The following is a 19,943-nucleotide window of genomic DNA, read 5'->3' as shown; positions in this document are numbered from 1 at the left end:
TTTGTGGCTGCCTGATAATAAACAACTGTTGCTCAGTTCAAAGCATGAATGTCAACACTAGTCAATTAACTTCACTCATTGCTGAGATGTTGATACACTCCTGCCAGGTGTCTTTTTTCATACTGCTGCACCCCCTGATGGTGGCGCTGTGCTCCCAACACCCTGAGTCAGGGCTGGCTTCAGATCCTCATTTGTTGAGGGAAAGGTGGACAAGTCTGGTTCCTCTCTTGGCTGGCAGTTTCCCAGCTCTAGAAAGCCCTGCTGTGTTCCCTCCCTGGGCTTCTGGGGCTTGCTCTGTTTACAGGAGAGTCAGCCTGCCCCATTTACACCCCCCCCCAGTCATTCAAAGCCTTGGAGCTGATCCCTAGCTCTCCCTTCCCCAGCCCAATTGTTTCTCACTCTGCCCCCTGGACGCTTCAAGATGCTGACTCTTGTGCCATCTTGTTGCCTCCACCCTCAGCCCCTGCCAACAGAGCCCTCTTTCTCAGGCCACTCAACTCTTCTGCCTACTGCCAGCAGACTGGGGCTTCCTCAGCATGGCTGCTTGCCTTGGGGCTGGGCCCCTGCCCTTCTGTCACAATGCCTGGGCCATTTGTCCTTGCAGGTAGGCCCTGGGGCCAGGATTATAGTGGGGCGAGGAAGGAGGGGGATGGCTTTATCCTGGGTGGCTGCAGTGGTAGCCATCTTACGTCACATGCTCACCATGCCCTGAACTACTGCCACAGTTCATGACTTTACATGAAGCTGCCTTATACTGAAATAGACTTTTGGACTGTCAAGGTCAGTATTGTCTACTCAGACTGGCTGCCACGCCCCATGGTCTCAAGCAGAGGATTTTCACCTCAGCTATCCTCTGGTCCTTTTAACAGGAGATGCCTGGGACTGAACCTGGGACCTTCTGCCTTTCAAGAAGCCAATCTCTCACCCTAGTTCGGCTCAGACAAAGAAGGAACTCTAATGGGCTGAAGATGCCCATGGCACAAGTCCCTCTGGTTGACTGACAGGCAGACTTTGAGGTCCTTCCCCTTCAACCAGGATTGGTGCCCATCCCAGGGGATTCAACCAATCAAGAACTTCCTGAGGAGACATGAGAATCTCTGGCTAACCTGACATCATAAAAGTTGAAATGGGACCTTGCATCCCTCCCCCTTCCCCCCTTTGCTGATCATGCCCGTCTCCTGCCATAAGCGAGCAAAGGGGGACCCTCTGTTCAAATAATCATGATGATCTTGCATGTCCATCCTTCTCCTTCTTGTTAAGTAAAAGAACTGCAGGTGATTCCAACTGGGGATGCTTGCACAGCAACATATATGGTGACACCAAACTGTCAACCTGATGCTTTTATCTGCTATACAGTTCTGTGATTTGCTGCCTTCCCTTAGTCTGAATAACTTGTTGCCCAAAGAAGCTTCCACATTCTGTATCAGAGGAGCTCGGCCAAACACTAGCTTGACTCTTGCCCAGCATATCATGTTACCAACATACTTCACCATCTTTGGGCATGAGACACAATGATCGTTCCCTCAAATGGATCGGACTGTCATGCCCAGTCAAATAACGGGCCTGACCATACTTCCCCTCCTGGAAGGTAGTGGGTACAGTAGTTTGTGGTGTCCCCTCAAACCTTCAGTATAGTCCTGGGAATCCACAGTCTTTTGTTTTGGTTAGACACCTGGGGTTATTTTCAGTGTGGGCTTGGGTGAAGTAGAACGTTATATGGAGAGGCCAGCCACATTCCTTTTCTGCTGAGAGGAAAGAGTCAAGTTTCTCTGGGGTCGGAGGTATGGCTTGGAGTAGGGCAGTAGTGCTTTTCCTGAACAGACCAGAGGTCCTGACATGGACCCATTTCAAAGGGATTCATACGAAAGAACTTTCCTGAAGGATGCTACTTGTACCCTTTGCCGCCAAACACCAATTCAACCCAAACTATTCCATTTCAAGAGCACTCTTGCAAAGAAACGACCTTTTGAAATTTTCTGTGACTGATGAACTTAAAGTGATGCTTTCCAAAGTTAACAACACTGTGAACTGAAGCACAGATACAATTGGATTGTGACCTCAGATAAGGACAAAAATCTACTGCTAAGTATGAAGTCAGCTTTAGCGCTCAGTTGCTCCTATCACCTCTCTCGAAGATGGCACCTATCCATAAATATAATACAGCAGCATTGCAGATATCTTATGATTAAAAATATCTGCTTACCAGGAGGAATTGATTTACAAGAGCCAACTAATGCATAAGTCTACTATAAAATGGGCAGTCCAATTACTACCACTGCAAAAGAAATTTTTTGCAGCTTAGCTTGGTGAATTAAGAAAAATCTAGTTGATATTTTTCTTTTCATATGATCCATAATATAGTTTATTTAACGTTTATCTTCCACCCTGCATAAGCATCTAGTGATGTCTTTGCATCTTTAATCTAACTTGGAGATAGGGTTGCCAACCTCCAGGTAACACCTGGTTATCTCTCGCTATTACAATTGATCTCCAAATGACTAAGATCAGTTTCCTGGGACGAAATGGCTGCTTTGGAGGATAGATTCTATGGCACTATCAATCAATCACAACCTTTATCAGCATTAAAAAAAAGTATATACAATCAGGGTGCAGTTTGATGATAAACAATAGTAAATTAGAGCTGCTTCAGAGATAAGTTCATCATCATTATCTAACAAGTAGGCAATTTTTTGATTATCAGATAAACCAGGTCCGCTAGCCAACAGCAGATTCAGCAAACTGGTTCTTACAGTCTTATAAACAGGGCAATAGATGAACAGTCCACACAAATGGTGAACAGTTTCCATACAGATCATTGGATATGGGGCTGGTTTAGTCATTTTCCCCCTGTTTTGTCTGGGTAGTCTACCAAAGGTTTCCAGTTGTCCATGAACTGGCTATTGTTTTCTTTTCTTTTTAAAATAATCCTTAACTTTCAAAACCACTAGTAATCAATTGGTTTGGTTCTGGTGGGTTTTCTGGGCTGTGTGGCCGTGGTCTGCTGGATCTTGTTCCTAACGTTTCGCCTGCATCTGTGGCTGGCATCTTCAGAGCTGTATCACAGAGGGAAGTCTGTTAACCGTTCACAAGCCTTCAACAATACATCAATTGGTTTGTTTCTGTTTTTTCTAGATATACTATCAAGACCTTCCAATTGTATTTTTGCTGCTGCTGTCAAATGTGAAAACAAAGTTCCCTGTTTCCTTTCCAGAGATCTGTCCATAAATCCCAACAGATAAGCTTCAGGTTTCATTTGCTCATTAATCTTTAAAATCATTTCCATTATTGTATGTATTGACCTCCACAGTTCTGTAGCTTAGGAACTCCAGGCTCTTCAGGATTAACAGGGAAGAGCTGACATCCCATATTCCCTTCACTACAGTTCAGAGTGTTTCAGTATCTGGACAGTGTGAGAAGGAAAACACGGTTGTCCTGTACCTCCAAGGCCCCTTCCGCACATGCAGAATAATGCACTTTCAATCCACTTTCACAATTGTTTGAAAGTGGATTTTGCAATTCCACACAGCTTCAAAGTGCATTGAAAGTGGACTAAAAGGGCATTATTCTGCATGTGCGGAAGGGACCCAAGTGTGTACAGTAAAGCCCCAGGTTTATGTAATGGTTTGAAATTCATCCCCTCTTATCCAACTTCAAGGGTTAAAAGGGAAATTATAGTCGAATTGCTTTGACCATGAGGTGATAATTAAGGTTAGAGGATTAACATGGCAATCCTAGGTGGAGATATACTCTTTTTAGTCAGTTGAAGTCAACCAACTCAGAATGCTTTAACTCTACTTAGGACTATTCCACCAGTTCTTCCATATACTATATACCTTCTTGGGTAATGGCTGCGCTGAAACTGCATGAAGACTCTTCAAATATCAGATGTAGTCACTGAAAATGTAGGTATTTGTCCGTTGGTCATCAACACAGAGATAAATAGGGTGCCATTAATGGGGGGCAGGTAGGTCAGAGTGATCCTCCCCCAGTGGCTCAGACCTTATGTGAATATCCCTCAACTATATTGTGGCTTATTATTAGATAGTTTAAAAAAAAACCAGCAACAACACAAGTATTCTTTAAAAATCTCTTCCAGTTCTGCAGTTCCAACAGCAAATCTTTGAACCTGCTATGTATCTCTGACCTCTCTTGCCAAATCCTCCTGCTGATACGGCCTCCTTGAAATACAGGAAGCCAGTGTGCCAACTGACCCTCTCAGGCCATCTCAGGCCATTTCTGTCTTAACCTATTGGAAGAGGACCAGTTTTATATTAAATGCCTTGCACTCTAAATGCATGCAGCTGGCGGATTCCCAGTTTGCTTAAATGGAACAGAACAGAATGTCTACAGAGGGCTTCTCATTTAATTTTGCCCTCCCCCCCCCCCACTCCATGAAGCTGGTCATTGTTTGACAGTCCTCTCATTCAGCTGAGGTATTATAACTAGAATCTGTGGACTGTGAACAGTGGTGAGATTCAAATAATTTAACAGCCGGTTCTGGTGGTGGGATTCAAATAATGTAACAACTGGTTGTTTACAAGCACCATTTTAACAACCGGTTCTGCCGAAGTGGTGTGAATCTACTGAATCCCACCATTGCCTGTGAACCTAAGGTGGCTCCTAATTCATATTTTATGATTAGAATACAGTGAAATGCCCTAAACCGGAAGGCCCAGGCTAGCCTGGTCTCATCAGATCTTGGAAGCTGAACAACATCAGCTCTGGTTGGTCCTTTGCAGGGGACTTCCAAGGAAGTCCAGGGTTGCTATGCGGCAGAAGTCAATGGTAAGCCACATCTAGACATCTTGTGCCTTGAAAACTTACACAGTCACCATAAATCAACTGCGACATGATGACACTTTCCACTACCCCCACCAAATGTCCACATTTATAACAGTGGCATATATTCATTCCCAATTCAAACTAAACCAGAACTGTTTAGCATTATCCCTTCATACAAGCCAGTGTCTATGGCCTATTCCACACAGGCCTCTGAAAAAGTTTTGCAAACATTTTCAAAACACTCCCTTCCCCTTGTTTTTCCACATTCACCCCTTGAAAAACACTTCCTGGGCAGCATTTTGTGGTTGTTCCATTTTTTAAACTTTTTAGATTTGTAGCTATGAAGCTTCAAAGCCTCATGCTGCGATTCTCTAGGAGTCATGTTACGCAACTATGCAGACATGACCCACCACCCCAAAAAATAAATTTTTTTTAAAAAACTGACAGAAATATAACCCGTGACAGCCAATGTGAGCTCAGAAAACAGTGCTAAGTCCAAGAACTGCAGAGAGGTGTGGAAAACATTTTAAAGACGTCACACAGCCAGTAAAAATGTTTTCAAAATGTTTTTTTTTTAAAAAAGAATTGCTAGGAAACGACACACAAATTAAATGTTTTCAGGAAGAAAATAAAATGTTTTGGGCTAAAAACCATATGGAACTCCATGGAGGAAATGTTTTATTTCCTACCTCAAAAATAGTTTTATTTGGTTTGTGAAGAAAGGGCCTTAGTTTGAACTCCGGTACAAATTCAAAAACAGGTCATAGATTCTAATGTCCCAGTCTTCATAGACACACACACACACACAAACACACACACACACCCTTCATAATTTTTTTTTATGGAGCCTGAACTTTTTAGCTGCGACAGAAATCCAATCGCAAAGATTTACATCAGGGGAGACCCTATCATATCCATTTTCTTACTTAGGTCACAACTAAACATTTATATAAGCACTTAGTGACTCTGATGAAGATGGACATGCTTTCTAATTTTGAAGGTGTTTTTTTTTTTAAATTTTTCTGACAAGGATTTGTTCTTAGATAGTTTTCTTCTTAGCCCTTTGCAATTTTCAGTGTGCTTCACAATCTAAGCAGGAATGGAATAAGGCCCCACGGATACAAAATGAGCATGTCTGTACTTCTCTAATATAGAGGGTGATGAAGACCCTCCCTGCTTTCTTCTCAAAATAATGGGAAAAGCCGGCATTGCACAGAGGTGTTTTAACAAACAGCAGGTTTGAGAATGTTGTTGGATCTATTTAAATAAGAGTGATAGGATATGTAAATCGATCTGCAAGTGAACCAATTGTGTAAGTGATTCCCAAGAGTGATTTTGATTTGCTTGTATACAACCCCAAAAGAGGTGTGTTCTTGTGGACTGGAAACATGATGTACAGTGAAGCTGATTTGCAGGTAAATATCACAAACGTGCAGTGCCAATGTCCAAGATGCCATGCTAATGAAGAGGGGCTATTTACATGGTCTTCTTTCAATGGGCCCAATTTAAAATGCTGATATTAATCTTTAAGACCTCAGATGGACATAACCAGTCACTAGGTTATGGGCCCTGCTTCAAGGGCCCTGCTTCAGGCACCCATATTGGTGGCAATCCGAGAAAAGGCCTTTTTAGCTGTGGCACCAAAATTATGGAATTTGCTCCCCAAAGAGATTTGTTTGTCCCCCTCCATTATTGTCTTCTGCCTGCTGTTCTGTCAGCATGGTATGATGCCACAGAACCCATCATCCAAAGCAGTCATTTTCTCTACCAGAATTGCTCTTTTGTAACCTTAAATCATGTTGTTGTTATTACCACAGTCCAGCAAAATGACTAAATATGGATTCAGAAACCAAGAATGTCTTCCTTAAAAATTAGAATATACAAACGCAGTTAGTAATGTTAAGTAAATGGTTTTTTTCCCTTCTTATTCCAATATATAAGCAATGTCCTTGTTCAAAAGAATATTTATTTTGTATGGCAGTAAAAACAGCATCATTCTGTCTTCTGCACTTTAGATCATAGGCACAATATGAAGCCACAAACTGTATAACAGATGCAATAAAGTCAAGTCTTGGTAAGCAATTAATCTTGGGGTACCATGCTATTTGCTGAGGCAGTTAATATTTAGTGCAGTTTTGGGCATGGACATTTGAGAAACCACACAGCTATGTGTAAAGAATGTCATCTGTCAAACTTTCCCCCCCCCCCAAAAAAACATTCTTATCTTTTTGAGTTTACCAGCAAGCGTCATCAGGAATTCCCATACTGTGAATTGCAACAGAGATGAACATCGGGTTTCAATTAGAGTACCTCTTCCTTAAATCCACTGGGTTTATGGACCCACCTTCGTTAGAATGGTGAATTTGGTATGTCTGGCATTTCCAATAGTGGACAGAAGTCCATGTGCAAAGCTCTCCTTTCCCATTACAGTAAATCCCCTTTTAAAACGATTCTTTGGTTGGAACATTTTCAAAACAGCTTCACTTGCTGTGTGATCGATCGATCGATCTATCGATCAATCGATCTATCGATCTGTCTATCTGACTTCTATACCGCCCACCTCCGAAGGGCTCTGGGCGGTATACAACAACTAATATAATCTGAAATAACAAGAAGAGCACATTCAATAAATACATGCAATATAATAAAATTAGGGCTCTAAATCTTACATCAAAACCATTTAAAACAGCATATTTACTACATTTCCCAGGCCACTGTGCCATCCCACAACTTCCTCCTCGGTGCCATTTTATCATGTCGCTGAGCTAACCCCTTGCCTGTATATTTTCATTATTTCTTTTTATTTTATTTTAGGGGGGCTTAATCTTCGAAGCATCAATTATACGGGGTGCAGAGAATCGCAGCGTGGATCTGTGAAGCACTGAAGCATCGATTCCCCAACAAACTCCGAAAAGGGGAAGAAGAAAAAACACACATAAAGGCAGCCAGGAATAATTTTGAGGGGATGAGTGTGGACATACATCGAGGTAAATGGGTGGATTGAAAACGTTTTACAAGCATTTTGGATTCTTTGTGAGGAAAGGGCCACTTCCTACTACTAGATTTGTTTTTTTTAAAAAAGCATAAGAACATAAGAACTAGCCTGCTGGATCAGACCAGAGTCCATCTAGTCCAGCACTCTGCTACTCGCAGTGGCCCACCAGGTGCCTTTGGGAGCTCACATGCAGGATGTGAAAGCAATGGCCTTTTGCCGCTGCTCCTGCTCCCGAGCACCTGGGCTGCTAAAGCATTTGCAATCTGAGATCAAGGAGGATCAAGATTGGTAGCCATAGATCAACTTGACCTCCATAAATCTGTCTAAGCAGATGCCAGAAGTTGAACCTGGAGTCTTCTGCATGCAAAGCAGACGCTCAGCTACTCAGTCACAGTCTCTTCTTGAGGTAAAGTTACTGTAAAGGCCGAAGTTCAAATTCTGACTCAGCTATTAATGTTATTGGGTGATCCTGGGCCAGTCAGCTACTCTCAGGCCCTTTCCGCACATGTAGAATAATGCACTTTCAATCCATTTTCACAATTGTTTGCAAGTGAATTTTTCTGTTTCGCACTGTAAAATCAAGTTGCAAAGTGCACTGAAAGTGGATTGAAAGTGCATTATTCCGCATGTGCGGAAGGGGTTTCAGTCTTATCTTACATGTTTCTCACGAGGATAAAAAGGAAGCACAGAGAGCCATATACAATTTCTTGCCTCCCTGGAAGAAATTTGACAGTAAGAAAGAAAATGCGTAACAGATAATGTAAGAGAACTGTGCTCACATCACTATTCGATGAACATCATTAACAACGGGATTAAACGCACTGTGCCCATAGATGTTAGTTATTGCCAAAACCGACTCCAGAAACAAAGGTAAGTATGAATTGTACCTTAATCAACAGGATAGCAATGTGTGGATAATAAAGCTAATGTTGGAAATATCTCTCTTTCAGTCTCTCACAGCATGAGAAATGGCTGGCTTTAAGATTAGGTGGATGAATTTTCTCTCAATGTGCATGCTTTTTCATTAGGCTGGGGTAATTGTATCTTGTCCCTTTGTAGACTGGCAACACTTGGAAAGTATAACAATGCATCTCTCTGGTGCTCTGGTTCATTAAGCCCGGAGAACGTTTAACTCCTTCTCGAACACAGCCGGCTTCTGCAGCTGGGATGCTAAGCGTCATTTCAGGAGCAAAACGCCCATGTCAGGAAATGCTGACTGCAAGATTGTGTACATTTTTGTTTTAAAGCAATGATTCTCACAACGTAGAAACAAAGCACTCCACTTGTTCTTGGAAGGGGGAAAAGTGCTCAAATCATGAATGGAACAACATATGAAAGTGAGACTGCATGAGAGATGGCATTTAAAAGGCAGGCAGTAGAATTAGCAGGGCCGCACATTTAAACGCCTGCAAAATTTGACTGTTACAAAATAATTCTGAGCTTAGAAAGAAATATTCCTATTTGCTCCATTTACATGTGTGTGTGTCCCCACTAGCAATACAGTCCATTTTAAATTAAAATAAAATGGGCTCTAGGGGAGGGGAGGCAGGCAGGCAGGGGATTGATCAGGCTGGCGGGAGGGCCGCCACTGTTCCTGCCTACCCAACTTCTCCCACCCCCAATTTACCTTTCACTTCTTCCACTGAGCAAGTCTTTCCCTTGGTCTTTGGGGTGGGGGAAATGGGGAGGGTGGCTTTCCACTGTGACCTTGCCAGGTGCTACTTGGCTTTTGGGGTAGAGTGAGAGCAGGTGGGCCAGATTTTTATTTGAGGTGGGTGGAGGGGGGTTTCTGCTGGGCCCTGCAGGGCTTTGGCAACTTACAGCCTGCAGACCCTGGCTTGGTTGTTGGGAGGCAGGGGAGGTAGAAGGGGGGCTTTTCCTGGGCCTTGCACATGCCCTGCCAGTCCTGACTTGGCCTTTGAGGGATAGGAGATGGGGTGAGGGGGAGTGTGGAGGCTTAGGCTGGGCCATCAGAGCAGTTTGCTATGGGGGGGAGGGTGGAATGGGGAGGCTTGGGGGAGGGAAAGGATGGACTGGGGAGGCCTGGGCTGGGCTGGGCTGGGAGAGGGCGGGCAAAGGAGTGGGGGTGTTGGACCAGGGAGGCACGGCACAACAACCCAGCACTGCTCTGCTGGGTTGCTGACATACACACAAACACACACAGAAACTCTACAACTCTAAAACATTACTCATGAAAACCATGTAGTGTGCTTGTTTGTAAGGGAATGAGACTGAACAGAAATTGTCTATAAAAAGAAGACCAAAACCAGAAAGACGGCATTTGGGTTATTTCCTACCTTTGAAAAAAACATGTCACCCTACAGCATTAAATTATTAGGACACGCACAGAAGAACATATGAAACCACATTGTGGCTGCTAAAATTATTAGTTTATTATTATAGCCCCAAAGTACTACACATACACACACACACACATATTTTGAGATGGAAGCTTGTGTGTTGCCATAAAAGCAACAGATGACTGTGTCAACTGCAAGAGATTAAAAGCTGTTGTCATATGAGGTTCCGCAGGACAGCATCAGATGTTAGAACCCAGTTTCAGTGAGTCAAAGAAGCAGTAGACAACGTGAGGCCTATGGTCTTGAACCTGCCCAGGTCCTGCTGACCCTCCCTACCTCTCAGCCATTCAGCACTAATGGTGTGAAAATGGGCAGGGCTAGTTGAGACTGACAGAGGTGTAGCCTATCCCTTTCTAGTTCACTCAGACACTAGCTAAGGGATGTGGTCCTGAACCTCCACACTCAGCTGTTCTGGGCTGTTATATTGGTTATCCTCTGTTACTTGCCTTTCTAGATGGCCACTTGCTTCCTTTGCAGTGGGCCACCTCTAGTTGGCCACTGGCTCAAAGGGCCAGGAAAGAATTTTGACCTGCTTCTAGCTGACTCCATGGTGCTTGGGAATCAATCAGGTACCAAAGTCCAGAAATAAAGGGGGGTAGGTCTCCTAACTTGCCCTTTAATAGCAAGGGACTCCTTCAGCAATAAAAGAACAGCAACTTGTACACCTCAGAATGGACATAAAACAGCTGCATTCTTCTTCTCATGCCAGATTTGCTGAGAGCTGCCAAGAACCACCATAGGGCTCCCAAACCAATATTTTCTCTGGGCCTCAGCTCATAACCCAACATCATAGAAGAGCAACTTGCCCCATTCACTGGGAATCCTTTTGAGACCAGCTCTGCAGAACTTCCCCTCCTTAGTCCTCTGCTGATGAGAAATCCCATAAGTCCTCCCATTCAACACTGCCTGTGGTATCTTAGTCTTTGCATCTGGTAATGCCCCATGTTACTAGAAACACTAACACTAAAGTGGTATCCTCATTTTACCCAAGCTCAGGACTGATCTCCAGGAAGGACAGATGGCAAAATGGGAGAATAATAAAGTCAGCATAGATTTGAAGAGTCTATATGAAGGGGGAGGGAGGAACGTCCATAAATTCACATGCCATCATAGCCCCTTTCCCTCTGGTACACTGTATGACATTTTCAGATATGTATCAAAAGTACTGAACCTGAAACATAGGAAGTTCTCTTTCCTTTTGCCAGATGTACTCTAATGCAAGGCAAAAGCATCTGTCCACCCAGATTATTCTCTCAGCAGAGTCTATATTAGCAAAAAAATCCATCATTTGTGATTAATATTACATGTTCTAATTCATTTTACATGGCACATTTGGTATCGTCTCTTTAATGCAGAAGGAGTCACGTTTAGTATCTTCTTGGAATGAAGACAGTAAATGGAGAGAGATTCTTACTTCTGATCCTGTTCTGATTTTTGCTCACAGCGTTCGAGGCAGTATTGTGGCTGGGCCATCAAAGTAAAGGTATCGCACTAGTAGTTTAACGCTTTTGTGAGGTTACCTCAAAGTTCCAAGCAGAGTTCCCATTTCAATGGATCACTGTTTAAACATCTCACATTGAGACATCACATTAGACCATTTGAAAATCCTCATGTCAAATTTTCCATCCTGTGATTGTACGATTTATACAGTTCAGAAGCTGATTTCATTAGAGTGCCCCCCCCCCCCCGTTCACCGGAGAACACAACTGACATAAGTCATGGGTAAGAAGACACTGGAAGACTGAACCCACACATTATTGAATTTCTGCATTATAGGAATCAGGTGGAAATGGATTATAGGAATCAGGTGGAAATAATCAAGGAAGTTTGGACACAACTTTGGTAAAGGTCATTTGCTGCATTTTGAGAGGAGTGTAATGTGCATATGTCCTGGCCCATAGATATGAACACCAATAATGCTCTAAAAAGTGAAATGGAATTAAACTTTGGCTGCAAAGCTTTCTTAACCTTTTGTGAAAATAATCTATTTTATGCTAGAAAACACGTCCCATTGAAGAACATTAATAGCCAATTGAACAGACACCTGGTTTGGATTAACTTTTGACAATCAACTGGAAAAGGTATCAAAGACTTGTCGAATGCACTACATTGCTTAAAACGTAGTGAGTATTAAGATAAGTTGCATGATAGTGTTAGGGTTCAGCCTGGTCTGAATGGGAGCCCCTGGGAGGAAGACTCTGATAGAGAAGAGGGGACAGTGTTGGGTCCAGATTCTCAGGAACTACCTGTAGATGCAGAGACTGAGCAGCCAGAAGTTCCTGCAGGACCAGGTCCTCAAGTTCAGGCAGAGCATTCAGGTTGGGATCTAGCTCTGAGACTCTTCAGCCCTTTGATACAGAGCCAGAGGGCACCCTGACAGATCCCTCACTCCCTCTGTCTCCAAAGACCCAGGAGCAACGCAGGAGGAGACTACGTGCTACAGCAACGGAGATGCAGCAATGGGGCGAGCTAGAGTAGATACAGAGTCTTTTCAGGACCCAGACTAGAGTGACCCAGCTGCAAGATGTTATTGCACAAGGGAATGGGAATGGGCTATAAAAGAGAGGTTGCAGCTGAGCTGGCTTGTGGCAGCAATGTTGTGATTTAGTTTGCAGGTTACTGTTTCTTGCCTTTTCTGGATTCCTTGCTCTATGCACATTAAATGTCTGAACCTGCTAAGACCTGTGTGTGGACTATCCTTGGTTCCGGAGGGTCTGTCTATGACAGATAGCAAGCCGATTTATTACAAATAAATTCCATTGCATTTAGCAGGATGTATTCACTAATAAGTATGCTTAGGATTCCTGCCTAATTTCACATTATTTGTTTGAGTTCCCCACATGCCCATTTCACAACCTAGATGACAATCTGGATGCTGTGTTTCTCTGAACTAAAAACCACAGTTGCACACAGCCCCATGACATTTGTAGTCATCAGAAAATTTGATTTCCAAACTTCTGAGGTTGGAATTCATAGCACCTGGGGATGGGGAGGAGGGTTTCCCAGGTAAAGTGGAGAAGTGGTTCCTTACACCCAAAGCCCATTATACCACCCAGCAAGTTATTCCTGGACCGTAGAGAATGGTTAGAAGGCTGAAATTGTAAAGGAGACCAAGGAACCACAGGACAGCACTTGTACATTTCCAAAAGTAATTCTGGATTTTGTAAAAATAAAAATCATCTGATCCTCTGAAGATGTCAGCCACAGATGTAGGTAAAACATCAGGAGAAAACAGTACTGGAACACAGCAATACAGCCCGAAAAAAACACAATGTTCTAGTGATTCTGGCCTAAAAGCCTTCGACAATACATCTGAAAGGTTGTTCCCTTATTTAATTACACTTTCCACACCCCTAATGTATGAACTGGGTCAAATTCCAAAGGGGAACTAACTGCATTGAAACAAACTGTTTTCCATACTAAGTAGCAAAAACCAAAAGCAAAAAAAACCCCTTCTTCATAAGCTGAAAGAGAAACTTCTAAACCCTTCTTCATAAGCTGAAAGAGAAACTTCTGAAAGAGAAACTTCTATCACTTGTAGAAGTACCTTTAGTAACTATGAAATAATTATCTTTGAATGCAAGATTAATAAATGCACAGACAACAGAATGAGCGTCCCTGTATAGCAGCTGGCTTCGTGGCTGATCTCTCTTTCTCTCTCTCCTCACCTTTTGCTAGCCATTCACCATGACTGGTTTTGTGTGCCATTTCACGCAACTTCCCATGCTATCTAGTAAGCAAGTATTTATTGTTATAACCACAGGCCTTAACAGCATAAAATTGCATCAATAAACAAGATACAGTACAGTAAGATAAAACATGATAATTCCATAGACAGAAACGGGACAGGCTGGTCTCTTTTTGAGCGTTGACAGACACAAACCTTTCCATTAATTTAATCAATAAATACATGAAAGAGGCAACCCTATATGTAACTGATGGATTTAAGTCTTCCAAAAGAAAACAGATGCTATCCTCATCTGGCCCCAAACAATGTGGAATAACTTGATTAAGTCAGATAGTATCATATAATGGGCAATCAAAAAAGAAATACTCTACATCAGCGAGAAGAACATAATGTGCGCATGTCCCAACCTGGGGCACGTGTACCCCCACAGGTATGCACCAGAGTGTTTGGGGGTACTTGAAAAATTACATAATGGGTTTGCTAATATGGGGAAACAATTTCAGGGAAATGGATTGCCAAGGGGTATGCGACTGTTCTACATGATTACAGGATGGGAAGAAACAGAGATCTGGAAAAATCTTACTATGTCTGCCCTGAATGTAAGCTGAGGGCATGGTCTGCACTATCTAATGTATAGATGTATTTGTCCCTCACACACAGTCTCATGTCATAGGAAAGCAACAGTCACCATTCCATGAAGCAGGAAGAGACCAGGGCCGGTTCGCACCACTCACCAGAGTTGGGGTCGGAGTTGCCATCAGCTTCGGTCCTCTTGTCCGGTGAGGCCTGGTCGTAGAATTCGTCCTGCGGCTGAACCAGAGGGAGAGGGTGTGAGATCAGGGTTCCACTACCCACAGGTTCATGATCTCCTAGACCACTGTCACTGCAGCTTTCTTGCGAACCATCAGGGAGGTGAAATGTAACACGGCGCTGGGACTACAAAGAAGAGCACAGGATACGCGGATTAGTGCTCTTCTTTCCGTTGTGACCACTCTCATTTAAATATATAGATATATGCTCTCTCTCGCTCTCTCTTGCTCTCTCTCTCTTTTAATGTATTTTTTAAAAAAAAAAAATCTGAGATATTTCTTTTCACCATCAAATACTGCCAATGTAACAGCACCCCCAGGAAAGAAGGCAAGAGGCTATCATGGAAACTTCACATATCCTCCCACTGTACCTATTTAATAATAAGAACTGATATGAATAACATTTAATACAGCACCTATTGGATAGGTGGCAAGAAAAGTGGCAAGGTATAGCCTGATCTAGTCAAGTCTCACAAGCTAAGCAGGATTGGAAGGAAGACTCTGCAAGGAAGTCAATGACAAACCCCCTCTGTTTCTCACTTGCATTGAAATTCCCTTGCAGGGTTTACCGTCGGTTAGCACTTAGATGTAAGACCACCAAGGGAGACTCTGCAAGGAAGGCAATGACAAACCACCTGTGCTTCTTCCTTGCTTTGAAAGCCCCTTGCTAGGATTGTTGTAAGTTGGTTGTGTCGGTTGTGACTTGAGAGCACTTAACTCATTTGTGTGCACCCACACTCTTTGAATAGCTACAAATTCTGCTTTCCGCCTTTACATAAAGAGCTGTTTTGTCTAAGTGCAGGGAATAGTTTTTTGGGGGGTTGAGGGTTGATGTGTATGTGTTTTTCAAAAGTTTCAAAAGTTAAATCCTGCACCAGTCCCATGAAACGGGTAAACCTTAACATCTTAATGATACCAAAAAATTAGCCATGGCTTTTGAATAATCAGGAGGATTGGTAAAAATAGGTAAAACAAGGACCACAAAAACAGATTTTCCACTTTGAAATATCTCAGTCTATATTGGTCTCTAAAACAAACAAACAAACCAGGGAGTTCACTGTCTTAGAACAAAAATTAGCATATTCCTTCATTCCTTCATTCCTTCATTCATTCATTCATTTGATTTACTAGACTGCTCTCCCCCAAAAGGCTCAGAGTGGTGTACAAGTCAAATAAAACAACGAACAGTGTGCAAAGGCCAATCGAATACAACATTAAAATGTATAAAATCAGTTACAAGCTCGGGGGTCGCATAACTAGTTAGCATGCCGCTCAAAAAAGCAGCCATTTTCTCCAGGATAATTAATCTCTGTTGTCAGACAATCAGTTGTAATTCCAGGAGCTATCAAGGCCCCTCCCGGGGGAGTTAACAACCCTAGAATAAGGTCTAGTGAATAATATGGTCTTACTTCAGAGTAAGCCTGTTTAGGATTGCTCTCTTCATCCCAAATTCTTTCAGGCCCCTTCCGCACATGCAGAATAATACACTTTCAATCCACTTTCACAATTGTTTGCAATTGTCTGCACAGCCGCAAAATGCATTGGAAGTAGACTGAAAGTGCATTATTCTGCATATGCGGAAGGGGCCTTAGAAGATCAGATACCAGTTCACAGTAGAAAGATTCACAAAAAATGGTGTTATTTTATTTTATTTTTATTCTGACTAAATAATTAGCAAGACATAATCTCTCTCCTCCCCTACCCAGATACCCAATGTTTATCTACATTTGTCTTGCTTGCAAAGTGAAATAAATTTCCTCCTAACAAGCAAATAAAGTGGTACAATTTAATCTAACCTAACTCCTTGCTTTATCTTACTCAACTAGGGAGTCAGCTAATGCTAATAATTTCCACATTTTAGCCTTAAAAAAAAGAGATGAATTAATGCATCTGAAGCTTAGGAAATCAATTCCAGTCTCATGTTTAGATGAAATTTGCACTGGGCCTCAATGGGAAAGATCCTTTGGCTCAATCCCCATTGTACCGCAAAACAGGAAACTGGGAACAAAATTGATTTTCCCGTTCATCTGGGAAGGATTTGAGCTAATAACTTCAAATCCTTCAGAAATGTACCCAGACTGCTGACGTCTAAAACATCATAATTACTGGGATTTCGTCCCGGTAATTATGATGTTTTACAATGTAGCAGCATCGGTCAACACAGCATCTGGGGAAACTCATTCACTGCCTCCAATATTTGGATGTAGGCCCACCCAGTCAAAACTGCAGGCTTTTAAAAATAAATCTTACAGTTGAATACCTCATATGAAAGCCCATGCTCATTTTCAGCCATCACAAAGACACACACTGTGACCAATTGTGTCAGACCAGTGAAATGAGGCAGTTACAACTGTGAAAGAGGAATACCAGCCCCCCTCCCCAAATTCCCTTATATTAAGAAACTTTTGCATTACACCTACAATCACTACTTCTGACTTGAAACTCTACATGAGGTACTTCCCTCAGTCATTTATAAGGCACCTTTTGTCAATATTGCAACATTTGTCAGATTGTAATATTTTGTAACATTATTTTTGAACACTGAAGTAGGCCAATGGGCTAAAACATGTTTGGGTCTAATAGTGTTGAATACGACGTTGTGTGTTATGTTGTGATTTTCACTGTTATATATTTGGGAGCCTATTTAGGGCCTTTTACCATGATGTTTTGATTTTAATATGAATTTGTATTTTTGATACATAGCAGCTTCCTTTTTAAAAGGCCCAGTTTTATCTTATCTCCGTCAGGCCAGACCTATATTTGCCATGAAATGGGGTAGTTGGGAAGTCATAGAATGCTTTAAACGATTGAATGTAGAATATTACTTACAATTGTGAATGAAGAATACATTCCTCTCCCCCCGAATTCTCCTACATTAAAAAAATTTAATGCTAAAAGAGTAGCCCAAATAGCCCAGCCTAGCCCAATCTCTTCAGAGCTTTAAAGCTAAGTAGTCTTGGTTCTTTGATTGGATGCCAGTAAAAAAATGGCTGGAGCTCCCATTTAGAGGAAGGTGATGGCAAACCACCTCTACTTATCTACTAATTTTGGAAACTAGGTGGAACTTCATGGGGTTGCCATGAACAAGATGTAACTTAATGGCATATTTTGCATTGTTTCCCCCTGATCTGAATCACCTGTGCTAGGCTATTCTCATCAGAGCCCAGAAGCTAAGCAGAGTCAGCAGTGGTTAGTACTTGGAAGGGAGACCACCAAGGCAGTCCAGAGTTGCTATGCAGAGACAAGCAATGAGCAACCATGCCTCTTGCCTTGAAAACCCTATGAGATTGCCGTTAAGTCAGCTGTGACTTGGCAATATTTTATGCATACAGCAAGACGGACAGAAGAGTTGGCTTGGAACTTTCTCTTTGATATGCTATTTTGTCAAATGGACATTTATTTATTTCACATGAGAGATTATAAAAAATGGAATCCCAACACATTTGCATTCTGAAACAGCTCATTCTGCCAACTCGGAATTCCACAACCTCTTCCAGATGCATAGATCAGGCCCCAGTTACCAGAAAAACCTCCCCAATAAAGGTAGTATTAATGTGGTTGGAAAGATTTACATTGTGGCACAGTAGGATGGATCTCATTGGGTTGGATCCAACCCTTTTTACTCCTGTGGGGCAGGGAGAGAAGAGGGTGTCCTCTGAGCACTAAAGGTTGTGCTGAGAATCAATTCTATATTAAAGTCAAGGAAGATGGGGGCTGCCATAGGGAGAAGAATTGGGAGGGAGAGAGTGAAAAAGTGGACTGGATCCAACCCATCATCAACAAAGATTCTGGGGCCCAACAAATTGGTTTTTCTCATGGAAAATCTACAACTGGTCGCTGTCTTACTTTGATTTCTTTGCCCAAAAATATCTTACCGTAGGTCAGAAAAAATTGTGTGTTGCATTTTTAGATTTTAAAGATGCATTCAATGCCATTCCTAGAGAAAATGTATGGAACAAACATGCCAAAATGGATGAAGATCCTCATCTACTAACCATTCCGTATAATCTACATCTAGGAACTTCTTGCCAAGTAAAATATTCCCCAAGTGGTCTTCTGACTCCTAAGATTACAACTAACAAAGGAGTAAAGCTAGGATGTGTCTTAGCTCCACATTCATTCAATCTGTTCATTAACAATCTGACTGTACATCTGATGAAAGTAGTTGGTGTCTCTCCAAAAATGAGGAAACATCACATCCCTCTACTTCTCTATGCAGAGGACACGGCGGTTCTTTCTCACACACGATAAATAATATATTCAGGCATACACTAATTATTGTCATCATCATAATCTAACAGTCAATTTTGACAAATTGAAGGTGATGGTTTTCTAAAAGAGATGGGAAAGTTTTAAATGGGAATTGAGGCCCAAAGACTTCTGCCCTTTGAACAGGATGTTCTCACTTTCCCCTTACTACCGGAGCCTCAATTGCCCCCAAACCCACAAGATTTCTGTAGATATTTTGGGTTCCTATGGAATCAGAGAGGCAGAAATATTCTGGTTCACAAGCCCTTGCACCCATGGAAATGTTGGCTGGCTTCCAAGACAATGCACCTCTCTGCACAGGAACACACTGTATCCAGAGTGAAACCCCTGCTGGTGAAATCCCTGCTGGGGGAGGCTGGGATTGTGGAAATGTTTTGACCCCACTGCAATGACAACGATCCCAAATATATTTATCCTATATGAGTATGAATAATTAAAGGCGCACCCCTCAGAAAAGAAGAGTTTGTTTTTACACCCACTTTCTCTACTGAAAAGAGTCTCAAAGTGACTTATAATCGCCCTCCCTTCCTCTACCCAAAGCGGACACCTTGTGAGGCAGGTGCGGTTGAGAGAGTTCAAAGGTGACTTTGACTAGCCCAAGGTCACACAGCAGGCTTCCTGTGGAGGAGTGGGGAATAGAACCCAGTTCACCAGATTAGAGTCTGCAACTCATGGAGGAGTGGGGAATCAAATCCGGTTCTCCAGGTTAGAGTTTGCTGCTTTTAGCACTCTATGCTGCATTGTGGAAGAAGCTGCAACCTTCCCTGTCAGGATTGTGCCCAATCGTGACATCCCCCACCACTGGTGGCTCCACTATCAGAACAAAGGACTAATTTATTTTGCACCTTGTTTTTACACCCCAAGGCAGCCGATAGGAAGCACTGTAACTATCAACCTCTATATGGCTAAGTAGACCACCCTTTCATTCGCAAAATCAGGGAAATCTATTTCATGGTGTGACCAGCTGACTTGACCTGTATGGCTTGCGTTTATGGATAAGTCTTTACAGAGTTACTCCAGTTCAAGTCCACTGGTTTCAT

At 42.5% G+C, this 19,943-nt stretch overlaps 1 protein-coding gene across 4 annotated transcripts in view; it reads right to left on the bottom strand.

The window, feature by feature from the left end:
• Positions 1-19,943, bottom strand: part of PCDH9 (protocadherin 9) — a 959,062-nt gene that overhangs the window by 340,173 nt on the left and 598,946 nt on the right. For 2 of the 4 annotated variants that reach the window (XM_048495436.1, XM_048495437.1), the window contains one exon: positions 14,560-14,761. In XM_048495436.1, the coding sequence (XP_048351393.1) occupies positions 14,560-14,761 (202 nt within the window). The remainder of the gene's footprint in view (positions 1-14,559; positions 14,762-19,943) is intronic. The other 2 variants (XM_048495438.1, XM_048495439.1) reach the window with 1 other exon arrangement.

This window comes from Sphaerodactylus townsendi, linkage group LG04 (genome assembly GCF_021028975.2).
Source record: "Sphaerodactylus townsendi isolate TG3544 linkage group LG04, MPM_Stown_v2.3, whole genome shotgun sequence".
Lineage (NCBI taxonomy): Eukaryota > Metazoa > Chordata > Lepidosauria > Squamata > Sphaerodactylidae > Sphaerodactylus > Sphaerodactylus townsendi.
The sequence above is the reverse complement of the archived record's forward strand: the minus strand, read 5'-3'. Positions and strand labels throughout refer to the sequence as shown.